The sequence below is a fragment of the Crocodylus siamensis genome, chromosome 4, assembly GCF_052110815.1.
Source record: "Crocodylus siamensis isolate JL-2025a chromosome 4, ASM5211081v1, whole genome shotgun sequence".
NCBI lineage: Eukaryota > Metazoa > Chordata > Crocodylia > Crocodylidae > Crocodylus > Crocodylus siamensis.
Genome location: NC_143398.1, coordinates 141,789,753 through 141,807,793, shown reverse-complemented (window position 1 = coordinate 141,807,793; position 18,041 = coordinate 141,789,753). Strand labels below are relative to the sequence as shown.

Here is an 18,041-nt window from a genome sequence, read left to right as displayed (position 1 = left end):
CCTTCCTTTGAGCTGATAACATATTCATCAGCCCAGAGGGTGACTCTCACATTCCCAGGCAGTACAGTTCTGGTATGCAGCTCTGTACAAGATTGCTATAAAGCCCAGCTGCTCACCTCCTTGCTAGCACAACAGGGAATCGTTTGGATACCCACATGGCAGGTCACCATTTCAAGCCCACTGATAATACTTCCCCACACATCTACAACTAAGCCATGCTTATACATCTTGCACACGAAACCTTTTTCAAGTAAGTTTCTATAGACTCGAAAACCTTAACAGATGCATATTATTCACACAGCCTGAATGCATGTGTATATACTCATCATGTACAAACCCCCCCCCTGCTATGTCAGAGAATCTTATTTAGGTTGTAAAGCCAAGCTCTAAATTAAGAAATGACAAACGTGCAGTCTTTCTTGTTGTCCTATCCTGTCCCTCATGCATATGGAATAGTCACTTAGTTTAACCATAAAACCAACCCTCTTCTCTTCCAGCAAGTCCTGCCTCATTCACTAACAAGTCTTGCAACAAATGAAGCCTTCTCATTCCTGGTTGACTGATTTTGAGAGCCAACCCCTCCTCTGTACCAGACAAGGCAAGTCTCATGGAAAAAAATAATATGCAATTATCTAATTAAAAGACTTATTATAATATAAGCACCCAACCCTGACTATTCTATGTCCTAACTTTGGACAGCTGTTGGGAGACCTGCTCAGCTTCCCCAGCCTCCAGTAGCAGCCTCTTGCGTCCCTGCTACAGCACTCGTTCCCAGCAGCAGGTAGGGAAGCTGCAGCTGAGTAGGAGCATGGGGCTGGCAGAAGTGCAGAGCCTAGGGCCTGCACCCAGTGGGGCAACAGGAGCATGGAGCTCGGGTGGGCAGGGTGTGGGTATGAGAGAGGGCAGGGGGTGTAGGGACGCCCCCACTTTCATGGCACGCAGGCCCTGCTGCTGGCGGCTGCAACAACAGCAGGCTGCAGGCTCCTGGAGTGCTCAGGGCCCATGCAGGCACTACTGCCTGGCAGTGCACGGTTCCAGCCAGTTCCTTCAGCTGCAAGTAGCGGCAAAGAGCAGTCAGGCCAGCCCACTTCCACTGTGGGGGGGCTCACGTGCAACTCCCAGGATTCACACGCCACCAGGGGGAAACGCCATGCAATGGAACCAACTGCCTTCTCCACTCCCTGCCGCCACATGCAGCTCATGGGACTCTGCCAGAAGTGGCAGGGAGACCTGCTCCCTGCTTCCCATGAGCACACTAAGGGCCTGCCACCTGATGCTGCTGCCGTTGGGGGGATCCTGCACCACACAAACCCTACACCCTGCCCAAACCCTTCCCATATATACACACCGTCATAGTCCCCCCAACATAGCCTATGCCATCCCCCCCACACAGCCACACCCTCTTGCAACCCCCGTGCACACACATACACCCCCACATACACACCCTACACCCCACCATACACAGACTCCAGATACGCAGATTCCTTAATGCCGAGCAGAGGAATGCCGAGACTCAAACTTGGAATGGGAACAAAGATTTCACAGACAAGGTGTAGCAGGTACAGGACTCTCCTGTCCTGCCCACTTTTATCCAATCTTGTCCCCTTAAGCTCCATTCTCTAGACACCCCCACCCCACCTCCCTTTTCTCTACTGGCTCCTCATCACAATACCATTCTTTTTACCTAGCCAGCCACAGTCTCCATTCCTCAAGCTTCTCTACCAGCTTCAGGTCTCCTTGCTCAACAGTTTTTATTGCCAACTTTCTACATCCCCACTTTGAATCCCAGTTTCCCTGTCTGGATTCCCAACATGATCTCAGTGTTTTACCAACCCCTTCCTTGACAATGTAGCTCCTTATCCATTCTGCTTTCCTAGCCACATGTTCCCTAGTACCTTGGCTCCTAATCAGATCTGACTTTTCCTTCTCTCATTTTTCCTCCAAACCTACTGGTTCCTAGTGGGGGTGAGCAAATCAGGGCGACCACCCTGGGCCCCACAGAGGTGGGCAGAGCAGCAGCAGTATGGAGCTAGGCAGAGTGGTGACTCTGAGTCCAGACACTTGCTACCCCTGCCCCTGCTGCCAATGGTGGCAGCAGCTTCTTCGGGTATGGGATTGGACTGGGGCCAGGGTCCCACATGGGTTGATTTACCCTGGGCCCTGCACCCTGCTTGGGTCACCTCATAACACAGGCTTCATTCTCAGCTCCAGCTGTATTCCCCTTCTCTCTCATGTTGACTCTTTGTTCCAATATATTTCCCCCTGGACTCCATCTAAACCCAATTTATTTCCATTGGCAGATGAATGAGAAAACTTCCTTCTCCACACTCCCCAGACCCTGGTGGTGGTGGTGGGGTATTTCCTCTCATATTTTCAATCTCCCTTCCTGCTCCCAGCTCTGGAGTTCAGTCCTGACCCACCCCAATGAAAAGCAGGGCTACAATTGTTGGTGAAGTCCTTTTCAACACAAAGCTAGAGAGCACTCTGTACAAACAAGATGTTCAGAAATAGTAGTTGTAAACTTTTAGCATATCTTCCCTTACTCCTCCCCCCAGTATACTAACAATTTGGGTCAGGTGAACACTGATTTTCAGGGGTATAAATTCATGACAAATGTCATCTCTCACCCAATTTCAGGTTTTAATTTCTAAGCAAAGGTGTGCTAAATTCCCAACAGAGAGATTGTCAGAATTTAACATGGGTGAAACAGTATCTGCCCTAGCTTCATCTCAGTCTCAACACAGTGAATGGATCCTTTTTGGTTGACAGACTGCCTGAAACAGACATCTGATAAGGAAAAAGAAACAAAACAAACAGCTTCAACAGTCTAACAACTCATAACCAAGAAAAAACAATATGGCCTTATAATGGGAAGTGTTATCACACCTTAGATAACCTTAACACCAGTCTTTCTAGAAAATGCAGACATCAAGGGATACACTCTCTGCCAGGAAGGGCAAAATCAGGAACAAACCCTCTGGGCTCAGACTAAAGTTCAGTTATAAAACACTACTTTCTTTCTGGAGAGGGTGTAGCAATAATATTATCATAACCATTTCCTAAGACACAGCAGGGGAAGGAAAGAGTCTGTCCTACTGGTCTCAGGGTATATTAGGACATTTCATTCATTCTGAACCTTGGGCAACTGCAATTAGATACCGAGATAAATGGCCTGGTTTTCTCAGGCACTAAATATGAACAGCCACTAGTGTTCAACAACGTTGAAAATTAGGTATTCAGATGTCTAATACCGAAGTGCCTACTTTGAGTTTAAAAAAGCTGGCCTTCTTATTTGGAAGCAAACAGCTAAGAGTCATGCAGGTGGGGTTCAGCTTCCAACTCTCCAACATATGTAAGGCACAGAAGCATTGACGGTCTTTCCAATTTATTTTCTGCATTGGTAAAACTAGATAACACAACACCCAATGTTACAAGGGTATCAGTAAGTAGCAGAAATGCCACCATGAAGCACGCTATGTAACTGTAGAGTACTGTGGTTGGCAACAGAAAAGATCTATGACCTTTATCACTACACAGTCCCGCTGCCATTTATATCAGAGATTCTTCTGCACCTTATTTACATCTTACTCCAACAAAAGGCAGTTTGAACTAATGATCCCTGCCACCACCAGCTCTTCCTTCATTTTATGAAGAGAATCCAAATCCCCTTATGAAGCTAACCCTTTGTTTCCCTATCTCCTTCAGGGATAAGACAGTTAAAATGCCTACACTTGAAATAAAGGACACTTTGGAGTTAATCAGTTACTTCTGAACCAAAAGATTTTTTGCAGGTATGCATGTGTGTACGCACACACATGTGCATGCGTGTTATTTGGCCACAAAACCACAAAGCCAATTATGTACAGAGCTCCAGTGATGTACAAGTTAGTAGCATTTATATGCATGGGCACCTCATTTGCATCTGCCTAAAACTTGTCAGCCACTAAGAATTTTTAAAAATGTATTTTAAAATACTTAGCGAGGATCCCTGTACTCAAAGGAACAACTAGTGCAGTTTTCCACGTCTTTCTCCCAATGTGCAGCCTAGGGAAACCAACACAGAGGACAACAGGTGGAAGCCCTTCCCTGGAGCAAACTACCAGCCTGATAACATATTTGGGCTTCAATGGAAGTCAAAACCCATAGACAAAACTGACTTGAGCTGTAACACACAACATACAGGAGAACATACTATAGCTCTGCTCATCAAGTTCAGTACACCTCTATCTGTTATCATGTCTAAAATGAGAAGCACTTCCTACACTGTGCAATTAAAGGAAACAAGCATGCAACTGAATCCAGACATCTCCCACTTTGCAACTCTACTTCAAAGACATTAAAACAAAATATTTAGTTCCAATTCAGAAGTTCTAGGAAGCCATTCCAAATGAAGCTAGAGAATAAACCCACCAGCTTTGTAGCTCAAGTTCTTGTTAACTCTAGAAAGAGCCTCCCAAAATCTCCTTATACCCTCTCCTATGCTATAGGTATGCTATAAGTAATTCATCAGTATCCAATGCTAAAACCACAAAAAAAAAACCCAACAGGATTTGATGGAAGAGAACACTAGCTTGGTCAAGTGAGCATGGCATCCTGCTGCTCTAGAGCAAACCATCTAGCCCAGTGTCTCACCTTTTTGAAGCAACAATCATATGAAAACACTGGCCCATACAATTATAGTATCTCCCTTCCTACTATAAGGAATTAGCTTATTGAGCCATCTGCTCCAATAACTAGCTAATCCCCTGCTATAGCCAATACTAGATATATCCAGTAAAACAGATATGTAATATTGCACATTATACCCATGTGCAATGTGGTAGAGGAAAGAATATGCTGCTAATACAAAATAAGAGAGGAGCTCCTTTATGCAAGCATCCAGCTGTAACATTAAATACTATTACCCCTATTATGGCATTTGCTTAGAAAAGAGAACTCTGCGTCATTCTCTAGTCTGTCAGTAAGCCCATAACACTAGAATTGAGGAGCCAAATTCAAAACTATGGTAGTCCCACTTAATGTATTTTGATCTACACGAACAACACACATATAATCACAAAAGCATATTAACACACACAGTTTCCCCACTCACTACAAGGACTTGCAAATTAAAATACTGGTATTGGAGAGAGACAAGCATGCAGATGCTGGTTTTAATTCTAGTAACTGCATCATATCGAGGGGGCAGAGGCACATCACACACTATGGCACAAGCTGTTCACGTAATGAGCATAGCCAGCTTGAAAAGCTAGTCTGACCTATGGGTACACTACCTCTCTTCTGATCCCCAGGTAATCTATGGCACATTTTGTCTGCCGCTGATAGCAGACAAAACAAGCCATACCTAGTTGTCTGACTGGTCTAGACCCCTGCCTGCTATAATGACATTTTAATACTGTTTGTCACCATTTCAACTATGGAAAAGGTAGAGCCTAAGAAATACAGACTACTTGGCATAATTTTAGAGTTGTTTCCATTCAAGAACTAACCGATTAGGGGTCCACCAATAAAGATTCTTTTGGCCAATACTGATGGCCCATTATTAAGCAGCCATATTGGCTAATACCAATCCGACAGCTGGCAGCCCGGCAGCTTGGAGAGCAGCGTCTGACCAGTAAGTCCGTGGGGCAGAAGGGGAATGGGGGGGCAGATTGAGGTCCCCACAGTGAGGGAGTGGGGCTGGGGCAGGCGCTGCCCAGCTGGGGCAGGGCAGGGCATGGGATGCAACTGTGGGCAGCTTGTCCGGGCACAGGGGAGTGGGGAGCAAAATAGTCTCTTCCTGGCAGGGGTAGCTGGGCTAGGGCTGCACATGGGGCAGGTGGCAGTGATGATGAGAGGGGACCCAAGGCAAATTTTGGGGCGACTATAGCTCACCCTACAGCCCCCCCTCCCAGCACCATTGCCACCCATCCCCACCCACCCCGAGCACAGCCCTGACCCAGCTCCCTGACTGGGAGGAGGCCGGTGCAGCCCCTGGCCCTGAGCAGGCAGCCTGCCCTCACCCTGTGCACAAATCTGGGGGACACATACAGTGGCAGGGTGTGTGCAGCAGCAGAGAACTGCCTTCCTCTCCCCCTCCCCACCTCCCAGCAGCTCCATCCCACACCTTGCCCTGCACCAGCTAGGTAGTGTCTGGTCCTACCCCCGCCCCACTCCCCCACTCACCATGGGGGCCTCAATCTGCCCCTCAACACTCCCCCTTCTCCCCCATACCCCTTCCCTCCGCCACAGGCCTAGTGGCTGGATGCTGCATTCCAAGCTGGTCTCCTGGCCATGTGCATGCTGTGGCTGCATGCAAACATGCAGCATTTATCAGTAACATTTTATTGGCTACACCAGCCAAAAAAAGCAGGTTGCCAACAATGTCAATTTTTCTTTATCAGTGCCTATTGCAACATGGACCAATATATCAGTGCACCTCTACAACTGATTGTAGAAACACTAAAAGGACAGTGTCATACCTCTGACTAAAGATTTGTGACTGCTTGTATTTCTTTGCAACAACAAGAAGGCAAAATAAATTAAACAAACACATATAGGTACACTTTGCATACTGTAGTACACTCAGTGGTTTCCTCTAGGCAGAGCTGTCCCTGGGGGTGTACGGGGCCCAGGGCATATCAGCTTATGTGGGGGCCTGGCAGGGTGGGGGTGGTGTTGCAAGCGGCTGGAGCTGGCAGAGAGGGGGCAAGGGGTGGCGAGTGGCTGGAGCTGGCGGAACGGGGGGGCGGTAGTGGTGGCCATGGCCGGGCCTGTGCAGCATTGTCCACAGGGCACCCCAAAGCATGGGGCCCAGGGCGGTCGTCCTGATTTGCCCACTCTAGTGATGGCCCTGCCTCTGTGTACCAGCCTTCATACACTAACAAGATGATGCAATTTATAAAACAAAAATGTTTTAAGAACAACAAGGTGTCAGGGTAATTTAGAACTGCTGGATCTCAAACTACTTGCAATTACATTCCAAGTGTCAAACTCAGGGTGGTAAATAAATTCTTTGGCCCTTTTAACAGATGAGAAAAACTGAGTGAATCACTTAAAAGAGTCACTGCTCACTTAAGAACAACAATTCCTGCAGGTAAAGCAGCAGCCAACCACAGCAATGCTCTGGCAATAGATTATACTTCCCTTGCCCATGGATTCAGCATGATAAAGTATATTTTGGATGCCACGTGACTGAAAGCATGCAAAGAAACAACAACTGTACCTGCAGCATTTGGCAGCTATTAAAACATTTCCCTGAGACAATCATGGAAAAGTCCAAACTGCAGCTTCTTTGACCAGGGACACCCTGAAATCTAGGCAGTCCATGCTGTGGCTACTGCATAATTTTAAGCTTCCACACAGCTCCATAATCACCGACTCATGAAAATAGTACCCTGACATTTAACAAAAAACAGCTTGACAAGTTCTTGATTAAGATTAGGGAACATAAAGGACATGAATTAGTGGGATAAAACTTAGTGCTAGAAGATAAAGAGAGAGGACTTTTTAAACTATCAAGACCCAAGTCAGTGGTTGCAGGTTTTTTGTACTACTGTTGACATACCAGGCTACAAGGAATTGTACCCCACCACAGTACAGCTTTTGGCTAATTATCAGATTTTGGAAGATCATTACTGGGGGAGGGGGCGTGGAAAATCAACACCAGCTCTTATTACACAGGTAAAAGAACAAAGCAATTCTCAAGTACTGGTTTTATACTTGAATCTTGTACATAATTCTGAATAACATTGGCATTTAAAACAAGTTTTTACTTTTTTCAGAATATAAACAGAGTTCAATCCAACACCAGTTCAAATTCAACTCAGCCTGGCAGAAAGAAAAGTCAGTCCAATCTCACTATGGTTTGGTGGCCTGCATGAAATGGACTACTGAGGAAATGGAGTGGAAGAAGCAGGACAGTATCATTTGAACTGATGGATGTCTAACTAAGCACTGCTGGCAACATACAGAGAAATGCAGAACTGAAAAAACTCACAGGTTAACCTTGTTTTTTATCCCGAGGATGGCCCCATCAGCTCAAAGCTGAGGTACTTCGGCTGACAGGAAAGCAACACCCAAACATTTGTACTTTCCCTGTTCAGGATCAGGAAAAAGAGCTTGTCAGTTTTAAGAGGCTCCCACTGTATCACCTCCCACCAGCACCAAAGAGATTTGCTTTCTATTTGGTTTTGAGTACTCTGTACTCAGTACAATTTTTAATAAACCAGCCTCTACTGTAGAGTTGCAACCTCCCCACTGTCAGGGAATCAGCTTGTGTTGGATGCTGCTGCCAGCAGCAAACAACAGGAGATAGGTCAATTCTGCAGTGCTGAGCAAGGCACGTCGCCAAGGCCGCTGGCCTCTGTTCGATCACTCCCAGAGCCATTTCCTGCAAACTGCAGGGAAGGCTCCCAAACAGAACAGTACTGTTGGACTAACAAATACCAGGAGGATGCTGAAGCAAGCAAAAGGTAAGCAGCTAGAAAAAAAAGAGGCGGCTGAAAGCGAATCAGAAAAAAAGATACCTATGATGGATGATTTAGGGGTGGCTCTTACAATTTTTAGAAGGACCATTTTAAAATTACATTAAAACCCTTTTCAACAATAGATCAAGTTGATCCAAGCACACTCGTTATGTTTTGGTGAAGGCAACACTCATCATTCTAGTTCTGAATTTCTTTTAGCTCCTTTTTATCCTGCAGAAATGACCCCAACATCCTAGTTCTTTCACTCCCATTGCCATGTTTGGCTGTCACCCAGGAGCTTAATGAGACAAGATCTCAGCTACATCTAACTGGTTTCCAAGTCAGTGGCTGAACAAGGGACAGATCTCATGATAGAAAATGAATTAGCTCCTACGACGTGGCTGAGAGCTAGGTCAGAGACCTGCAATGAACTGCAGTCTCATCATTATAGGTCTTAGTTACCAAAAAAATGAGTGACTAGACCAGGAATCCCCATTAACTGCAGACAGGGAACATTTCAACTTTTCTCTCATTAACTTCTCCCTGACAAATAAAACAAAACCAGAATCATTATCCAGTTTTCAGATGTCATCCAACAGACAACAAACAGGCCCGTTGATCACAGTTCAGATATTCTCCTTTATGCACCCACATTAGTGTAATTTCTTCCTATAGTCTTTTAGGCAGTTTGTTTGCTTTTGAATTCCCAGTATAGAAGCCCAGGAAATCCTATGAAAAAAACAAACAAACAACTTTCACCTTCAACAATATTTAGGACACTCAAGGTTCATTCAGTTCAGTAGTTGTTCCTGCTTATGAAAGAGTCTTGTGTTGCAACCAGCCTCCACACCTCCCCAGCAAGCATCAACAAGCAAGAAGGAACTGGCACCCCCAAAAGACGAGCTGATAGTACTGATAATTAGAGAGCACAACCCTTAAAGATGAATGTGCTATAAATATAATGGGGGGATTCGAGGAGTAGTCTAGAGCTCATTACAGCTACCCTGAGCAGCAGTTATGCTTTGCACTCCATTTCTCCCTCTCACAAAAAAAAAAGCAAACAAACTTTACTTGAGGAGACAACCATAAGGGTGTATCTTGTCCACTGCCCGCCTCCTCTCATAGCACTGTGTTCCATACAGTCTACTGTCCAGTTTAGCTTAGTTTAAATGTGGCCCAAACAATAGAATCTCTCTCTCCTTTCTACCACAGGCCATGGAATCGTTTTTAGGGGTGCACCAATAGATTTTTTTGGCTGATACCAATGACTGATTATTAAACAGCCATACTGGACAATACTGATCTGATAGCCACTATGCAGCTGAGCAGCTTGGAAAGCAGCATCCAGCTGGCAGGTCTGTGGGGGGAAGAGGTGGGGGTAGGGGGCCAGATCAAGGCCCCCATAGTGAGGGAGGGAGTGGGACTGGGGCAGGGCCTGCCCAGCTGGGGCAGGGCGGGGCATGGGACAAAGCTGCTGGCAGCTCATCAGGGGGGCGCAGGAAGGATGGGGGGAGGTGGTGGCTCCCCATTCTTGTGTGCAACCCTGCATGTGCCCCCCAAATTTGTACATGGAGCGAGGGCAGGCTGCCCACTGCAGGCTCAGAGCCAGAGGCTGCACCAGCCTCTTCTCACTGGGTGGGACTGGGGGCTACACTCAGTGTGGGCAGAGATGGGGCAGGCAGCGACACTGGGAGGGGGGCTACAGTGAATTCTGGAGTTGCTGTAGCCCACCCCATAGCCCCACTTCCAGTGCCACTGCTGCCTGCCCCACCCCACCCAACCCAAGCACAGCCTCGGCCCAGCCCCCATGCTGGGAAGAGGCTGGCACAGTCCCCAGCCCCAAGCTTGCAGCAAGCAGCCCACCCTTAACCCACATACAAATGCAGGGGGGCACATACCCCCGCCTCCCCTGGGAGTGTGTGCAGTGGCAGGAGCCAACTCCTTCCCACCACCCAGATGAGCCACCTGCAGCTCCGTCCTGTGCCCTACCCCAGCTGGGCAGCCCCTGCCCCAGCTCCACTCCCTCCCTCACCATGGGGGCCTTGATCTTGTCCCTCCTACACCCCTTCCTCCCCACAGACTTAGCAGGCAGCTGCTCTGGGCTGCATTCCTGGCCACATGTATGCTGCAGCTACATGCCTGCACACAGCATTTATCAGTGACATTATTGGATACTCCAGTCAAAAAAAGCCAATTGCTGATAATGTCAATTTTCCTTTTATCGGTGCTGATGTTATGTGGACTGATATATTGGTGTACCTCTATTAGTTTTCCCAAGGCCAAACAGAATTCTTACTGTTAGGACATACTTTCTAATATTTAGTCTCAAGTCTTTGCTTAAGTTCATCTTATTTACTTCTAATATATTCTAGACAGAAGTACCATACTGACCATATCAGAAAAGCAGTCCTCCTATCATAGAAAACTTCATACCCTATCACCAATAGTGCCCAAGGTACAAGAACCCTCAGGTTGGAAGACAGAAAGGAATTCTTCCTATGGGAAGAATAATCTCAACCACATCATACCTGATTTATGCCTCGACTCATGGAGGTTTCCACCCCTTCCAAGCTTAACAGAAAAACAAAACAAAATAAACAAAAATCAATGCTTTACTTACAGTTGTTTCACATGCTCTCAATTTTGATATAAACCTACAATCCAATTTGATTTCTTCTAAGTGCTTGTCCTCAGTGATTGCATTGTATCAACAAGATCCAGGGGTCATACATAACAGTTACACAAAGTATTTCTTTGTATCAGTTTTTTTGTTTCCTGCTATACAATTACACTGAATACCCTCTTCCTAGTCACTGTTTCTCAGAAGATACAAGTAGCTAACTTTATACTACTGTTATTAGGCACTCTACACTTTTAATCTCACCTGTCACTAATTTGACTCTGAATTTCCAACCCAGGTGTATCACTGACAAAATATCAGACTTCCAACCTTAATTCTACTATTTCATATTTTGCAAATCTAACATGAGACAGAGAGAGAGAGAGAGAGAGATATTTTCATTTGGAAATGTGGAACCATAAACTATCATCCCAGTTAAAAGACAAATCTTAGTTGGGACATTATACACGAGTCACCTTCAAACCAGAAATGGGTAAACCTGCACATTTACTCCATTTAACAACATAAACAGGCACAAATACTGAAACAATCTTTTTGGGAGACACATAGCTAAATGAAGGAGCTTGAGTTTACCACATTCAGATATTGGAATTCTAATTTCTGTTTCACCAGAATAAGCTTCTGTAACTTCTCTGTGTGGAGTGAGATCTTGTTCAATAATTCTGGGCATTTCAATGTATAGCAGTCAGGACAGAAATAATAATCTCCTGGCTTCTGTTTTAGTGTAACCTCCTAGGTTACATGAAACATTTTACAAGAGAGAGAAAGAAGTAAGACTGGAAGAAACAGATCCATTTTGCCTGTGTGCTGTCCACAGATTTGGATCAGTACAAAGGAGCAACCACAAAAACAAGCAAGAGAGAAGAAAGTTCAGGAGACAGAACCTTGGTTGACTTGAGATAAAAGCAAGGTTGATAGCCTACCCAGCTAAGACAGGCCATAGCAAATTTCAATTCCCACCCCTCAAGAACATGCCATCCCACTCCTTTAAAGATGCTCAGTGGACATTATGGTATACTTATGCAGACATTTTGTACAGAGTAAATAATTTTTTTAAATCTTCACTGAATTTCTTCTTTTTTTTATTTGCTTCCTTCATGCCATTTTTCCTATTTCTCTACATCTCTACTTTCTCATTCTTTTACCTTCAGTAGCAGTGCTCTACATTGCATAATAATGTAGCTTTCCTTCTCTTTCCTTTCTTTCTTATCCTAAATTGTCCATTAAGGGAGCACTAAATGGTGAACAGCAATAACAGATTGTGTCAAGGATGCATAGGTGGTTTTCAACTGATCAGCACTTCAGGCTGTGGAGACCATACTTGGCTAAATTATCTATGCATCAGTGGAATAAGCTATTACATGCATAGATGGGGAGAAAGAAGAGATCCACACCTTAACTTCTACCTGAAGCCCCACTGAAAAGTCTAATGCCACCTCAAGGTTGGTGAGGTTTTTACCCTTCAAACTGAGTACATACAGGGTAGAAAAAGTCGGAAGGGTTGGGAAAGAAGAGAAGCCATTATCAAGGATCAGAGATTAGATCACATACAAAGAAAAACTTTGAAAAAACTGGGATTATTTAGGTTGGAGAAAAAAAATGACTGACAGGTTATTTGACAATAATCTTCATATACAAGAAGGGGTGTTATAAAGAGGATGATGACTGGCTATTCTGTGTCTATGGGGAACATAATGAACAACATTGGTTTTAAATTGCAACAAGGAAAAAGTTATGGGCAATACTAGACAAACCTTTCTACCTGAAAGGATGGTTAAGCAGTTGGGGTGCTTGCAGACGTGGAAAATCAAAACAAAACAAAAAAGTGCTTTATTTTAAATTCAGCATGCTTATGCCCAGAAAAGGCAGCACATTAGTTCAACCCAGCTGTGCAGTGTCTGTATAGATTGGGTGGTTTAGTGGGCCTTTTTTGGCACTTATCTAATAGCTGATTGAATCAGCTATTAGATGAAAGCACCAAAAAAGGCCCACTAAAGCATCCAATCTATATAGATGCTGCAGAGCCAGGTCAAACTAACACACTGCTTCTTCCAGTAAAACACATTCTTCCCCCCTCCCCCCCACCATCTGCAAGTAGCCTAGAACAATTACTGAGGTCCTGGAATCTACATCAGTGAATGCACTTAAGTGCAAGATAGACAAACACTTGAATGAGATGGTTTAAATGGGGCTGATCCTAACTTGAACAAGGTACTGGATTGAATGACTTCCAACTGTTCCCTTCCAGCCCGATTTTTCAAAAGTACATGTAGCTGCTTTAGCAAGATACAAGGAGACACTTTGGGAACATGCTCAGGGACAAGCCTTTGCCAACTCCAGGACCATCTCCCAACCAAATTACAAAGGCACAAACCAAGGAGCCAAATTAACTCTTAAAAATGGGCAGGAAAAAAACAACAATAAACATGTTGGGAAGATCATGATCATGAATATTGTACATAAATGTGTTGGGGTTTTTTTTAAAACATAATTTCCTTGCTGCTCACTCTATTCCAGACATCTTTCCATTGGGGTATGTACGCCCATCGCATATTTTAAGACGACAGGCTTTAGTCATCTCAAGTTCTCCTTCCAGACTCCTGACAGGTTATATTGATAAGTGAAATTCCCTTTCATTTTGTTTGCTGTACCTCAAGACTCACTTGAATATTTAACTGGAATAAGTACCTAGCCTGAAAATAAACCTTAGTGCATTTTCCTCAGAACTCCCATCTAAAACACAAACCATCTGCGCTTACAGAATGAACACAAAATGAAAAGAGTCACTTGTTCTATCCGGACACCCTAAATATGATTAATCTCATACCACACACAGAGAACCCCTCAATACAGTATGGTGAACCTGCCAAAAATGCAGAAATTGGATTGAATACAACTCTCAAAGGACAGTCTCCTTCCCCTAATTCTACAATTGAAGGACCAACGTAGTCCAAATGCAGGTTCACAAAAATCAACAATTTCTATTTAAAGATCACCTTAGATATAAGCACAATCAGGTATCAGAAGTGACTGATATCCCTATTAATTTAGATTCAATATGATGTGCTGGCATGTATATGCATGTACACACATACACAATCTTAAAACAGGGGTGATCATGAACTGCAACAGTCTTGCTTAATAGATACCCGCCTGGCCCCCAAACTAAGCTAATTCTCACCAAGGTTCCCATCTTCAATGGTCAGTACTACTTCATCCATCACCAAGGCCCGAAAGTCTAGTTCCTCTTCACAGCACTTAGCCTTGAGCGCCCTCAGGATCTCCTGCTGAGGGTAGTCTTCTCTGATGCGACGATCTGTTAAAAACCACAGCCTGGGAGCAACTGAGCTGCACATCTTGGACTAGGTCTTGCAACCTCCGGGGTTTCTTTTCAATGAAGCTTCTAGATAATAAAGAAGGTAAAAAAAAAAAAAAAACCCAAACATGTTAGTGTAAAAAGGTTCTGTCCTCAGCTCTCCTTCAGCCTCTAACCTTTTCCCTCTATACCACTGATTCCCAACCAAGGAGGCTTGAGATCCTTTTAAAAGTGTCCTGGGGTACCATGAAACACTAAATGTGCGAACTCATATGTCTGATTTGCAGCATAAACCCAGAGTTCAAATAGGAATCTAAAGCATCAAAAACATTCCAGTCTTGTGCTCCAAGTTCTCTGCAACAGAGAGAATCGTGCTATTGTTTTTCCATCATTAAGACACAAGTAACAGCTAAATGCTGGCATTTTCCAGGGGATGCCTTGAGTCTAAAAATGCTGAAAACTATTGCTCTACACGCAGCTGTCCTTTCAGCATAAAAATGTATAACTTGATTCACAGAGGAACAGTACAAAGGCCAATCAGTAACAGATGTAAGAATAGTAGTAACAAAGTATTTTCACTAAGTGATTGCCTGGTAACCTGTGAAACAAGTTCTGGGTCTTCAATCAAAGCTCTAGTGCAGTGGTTTGCAACCTGTAGTCCATGGATCCCTGGGGGTCTGCATACTATGTCTAAGGGGTCTACGAAAGATAACTGTGATCAAAAGTATGTGAATACCCACACTTGGGGTCTGCACCTTCAGTCAAATTTTTTAGGAGTCTACAAGCGAAAACAGGTTGAAAACCACTACTCTAGTGCAAGCAGTACGGCCAGGACAGATCTATTACAATTGGGGTATCCATAAAACTCAAAGTATTGTCCCAATTTATTCATGGAAAGCAAAGGCAAAAAATTAAATGACTTGTTCAAGATCATAGATTCAGCTTACAGGAAAATCAACTCCAAGTACCAGTTCAGTTCCTTTGTCACAAAACCATCTCTTCCTTATACATGGAAAACACCCGTGGACTTCCATCTCCCACATACAAAAATCGTAAATTATAGCATGAACACTGTTAGTGGAGATTACAGCTAAGGAAGTACAGATGTACACTGTTACTGCTTCCTTGCTTTGACTATACAGAGAACTTTAGTCTCTAGTTACTGACATGGTACATTTGCCATCTGCTTACAAAAAAAGCCTCTAACATGTCCAAGAAAGACTATTATGCAAACAAAAAAACCCCACCAAACAAACAACAACTTGTTCCTATTATGTAAATTTTCCCCAACATCTAGGACAGAGCATGTGTTAGGGAAAGGAATTCTTGAAAATACTGGAGCAGCCCATCTGCAGATTTAAACTATAGATTCGGTCCACTTACACTTGTCACTGATCAGCTACATAAGTGTAGCTGCACTGGCATAAACCGCTAACACTGACAACATCATCACTGTCAACACGGGTTTCAAGCAGAAGTTAATCTGCTGGTACAAGTAGCCACTTTGCTTGACCATACTAGAAACACACAAGCAGTGGTTGATTAATGGATGTAACAAGACAAAATGTATTTTAATTCATTTATTAGAGTTATATGGTATTTTTCCAAAAAGTAGAGGGTGGCTTACAAAATTACTTATGAAAAACAAGCAAGGACTTCCCGAACAGTAGATCAACATAACCGTGTTTCTTAAATGCCTGCCTAAATAAAAGATCTTACAGCACTTGAAACATGTCTAGGCTCAGACTCTGACAGGCCACAAGAGGCACAGAGTTCCAGAGCAAAGAAGCTACTTCGGAGAATTATCTTCCACGTGTTTTCACCAAGTAAATTTGGAATTCAGATTCATAGATTGTAAGGGCTGGAAGGGACCTTTCAAGATCCCTTCCAGCCCTTGCAGATAATAATTGTAGGAAGGTGCTCTCAGCTGATCTTACGGATTGAGATAGGGCACAAGAGAGAAGGTGTATGTAGGGCCAAGACTGTTCAAGGCAGTGATTCTTGGTAAGGGTGCCATGAGATCCTTTCAAGGATGCCACACAATACTAGTACTTTTGGATGTGCAAACACGTACGCATGATTCACAAGATAAGTGCAGAGATTTCAAATAGGAATCCATATTGTCAAAAATATTTGGACCTGCTATGGTCTTTCTGTGTTCTTTGCAACAGAATTGCTTTATCCTTCTATAGTCAAAAAACAAGTGAAAATTAAGAGCTGGCATTTTCTGACGGGTCCCTTGAATGTATTGAGGTCAAGAACCAGTAGTTTACAGCCCTGCAGGTCAAAAGTTAGCATGATGAATTGCATCCAAAAAGCAACTAGAATCAATGCAGACTCTGAAGCAGTGCACTTCTGCCTGACCAACTCCATCAGGTGAGCTGCCCCGTTCTGCACCAGGTTCCAAATGGTCAAGGGCAGTCCGACATAAAGCCCACTGCAGCAGTCTAGGCTCTACATATAGAAGGCTAGACTAAAATAAATCTAACCTCTAAACAAATTCCACATGCAGGCAGGCAGTTCTTCAGTAGAGAGAACCTACTTCAAATTATATTCAGAACTGTTTTGGGAGGGGCAACCATAAAAACAAATTATATAAAATACTTTAAAATTAAAGTTTTTGCTCTCTGCTGCTACTTAAAGCTATGTTAAACAGTACAAGAATCAAATTAAAAGAACGGTCATATTCACTCCTGCTATTTTGGCAGCAAGTAACTGTCAAAGATCATATCAACATTGCGCTGCTCCTAGTGCTTCAGAAACTTAAAAGCAGCAACAGGATCACCTCTTCTACCTCTTTATTCAGATGAAAGGGGAAAAAAAAACAATAAAACCCAGAAGCAAATAGGGTAGTACCTATTCCCTACAGCAACTAAAATGTTCATGTTTGAAGTAGGAAATGGAATGCTTTCTCCTTTCAGCTGCGGAGTGAAGTTTGCAAGAGAAACATTTCCAGTTTTACACTCCTAGTAGGGAGAGGCCAATACAAGGATAAAAAACTGGGTCCTGAGCACTAAGACTCTGCTGCTTTCTAAACACGAGAGAAGGGAAAGCTGAGCTTACCCTGGCTGGGAATTTGACCCTACCCACTTTCCTCTCTTGCATCAGATTCTGAGTAGTTTTTTTTCCCCTCTGGCTAGGTTATCACAGCTCTCTTTGCATAAAGTTAAGAATGAAGTGGAAGAGGATGTTTGAGCTTTACTATTACCAACAGTAAGATGTTCAGGAAGAGCCAAACTTAGAAGGTTTTAGGTTATTTGACCCCCTTTATGCTCTCTACAAACAGCTCCTTACTATTAAGGAAAGACAGAAGAGCATCACCTACTGTTCCTTTTCAAAAGCATGCTACCTGCTTGAAAAAGGCCAGCCTGCCTCATTTTAAGACCAACCATGAAATATTAAGAACATCCCAGAGAAACATTTTTATTTTAAGACCAGGTCAACCAAAAGCCCTTACAGATTCCACACATGTGCATCTTTTACCACTGGTTTTGACACTGATGTAAGGGAACAAATTTGAATTCTCTCCTACACTACTAGTCTTCCTTACCAACAAAATACCCTTCAATTTCTCTACCATTACCATAGGGTCTGCTCCCTCTAGCTCTCTTTTTCTCAAGTCTCTTCTTCCTAACAT

At 43.8% G+C, this 18,041-nt stretch overlaps 1 protein-coding gene across 1 annotated transcript in view; it reads right to left on the bottom strand.

The window, feature by feature from the left end:
• The window catches only part of RIMKLB (ribosomal modification protein rimK like family member B), a 74,289-nt gene that overhangs the window by 50,131 nt on the left and 6,117 nt on the right, over positions 1-18,041 (bottom strand). Inside the window, 1 exon segment of the mRNA XM_090043972.1 lies at positions 14,270-14,491. Within this exon segment, the coding sequence (XP_089900098.1) occupies positions 14,270-14,444 (175 nt within the window). The 5' untranslated portion in view covers positions 14,445-14,491.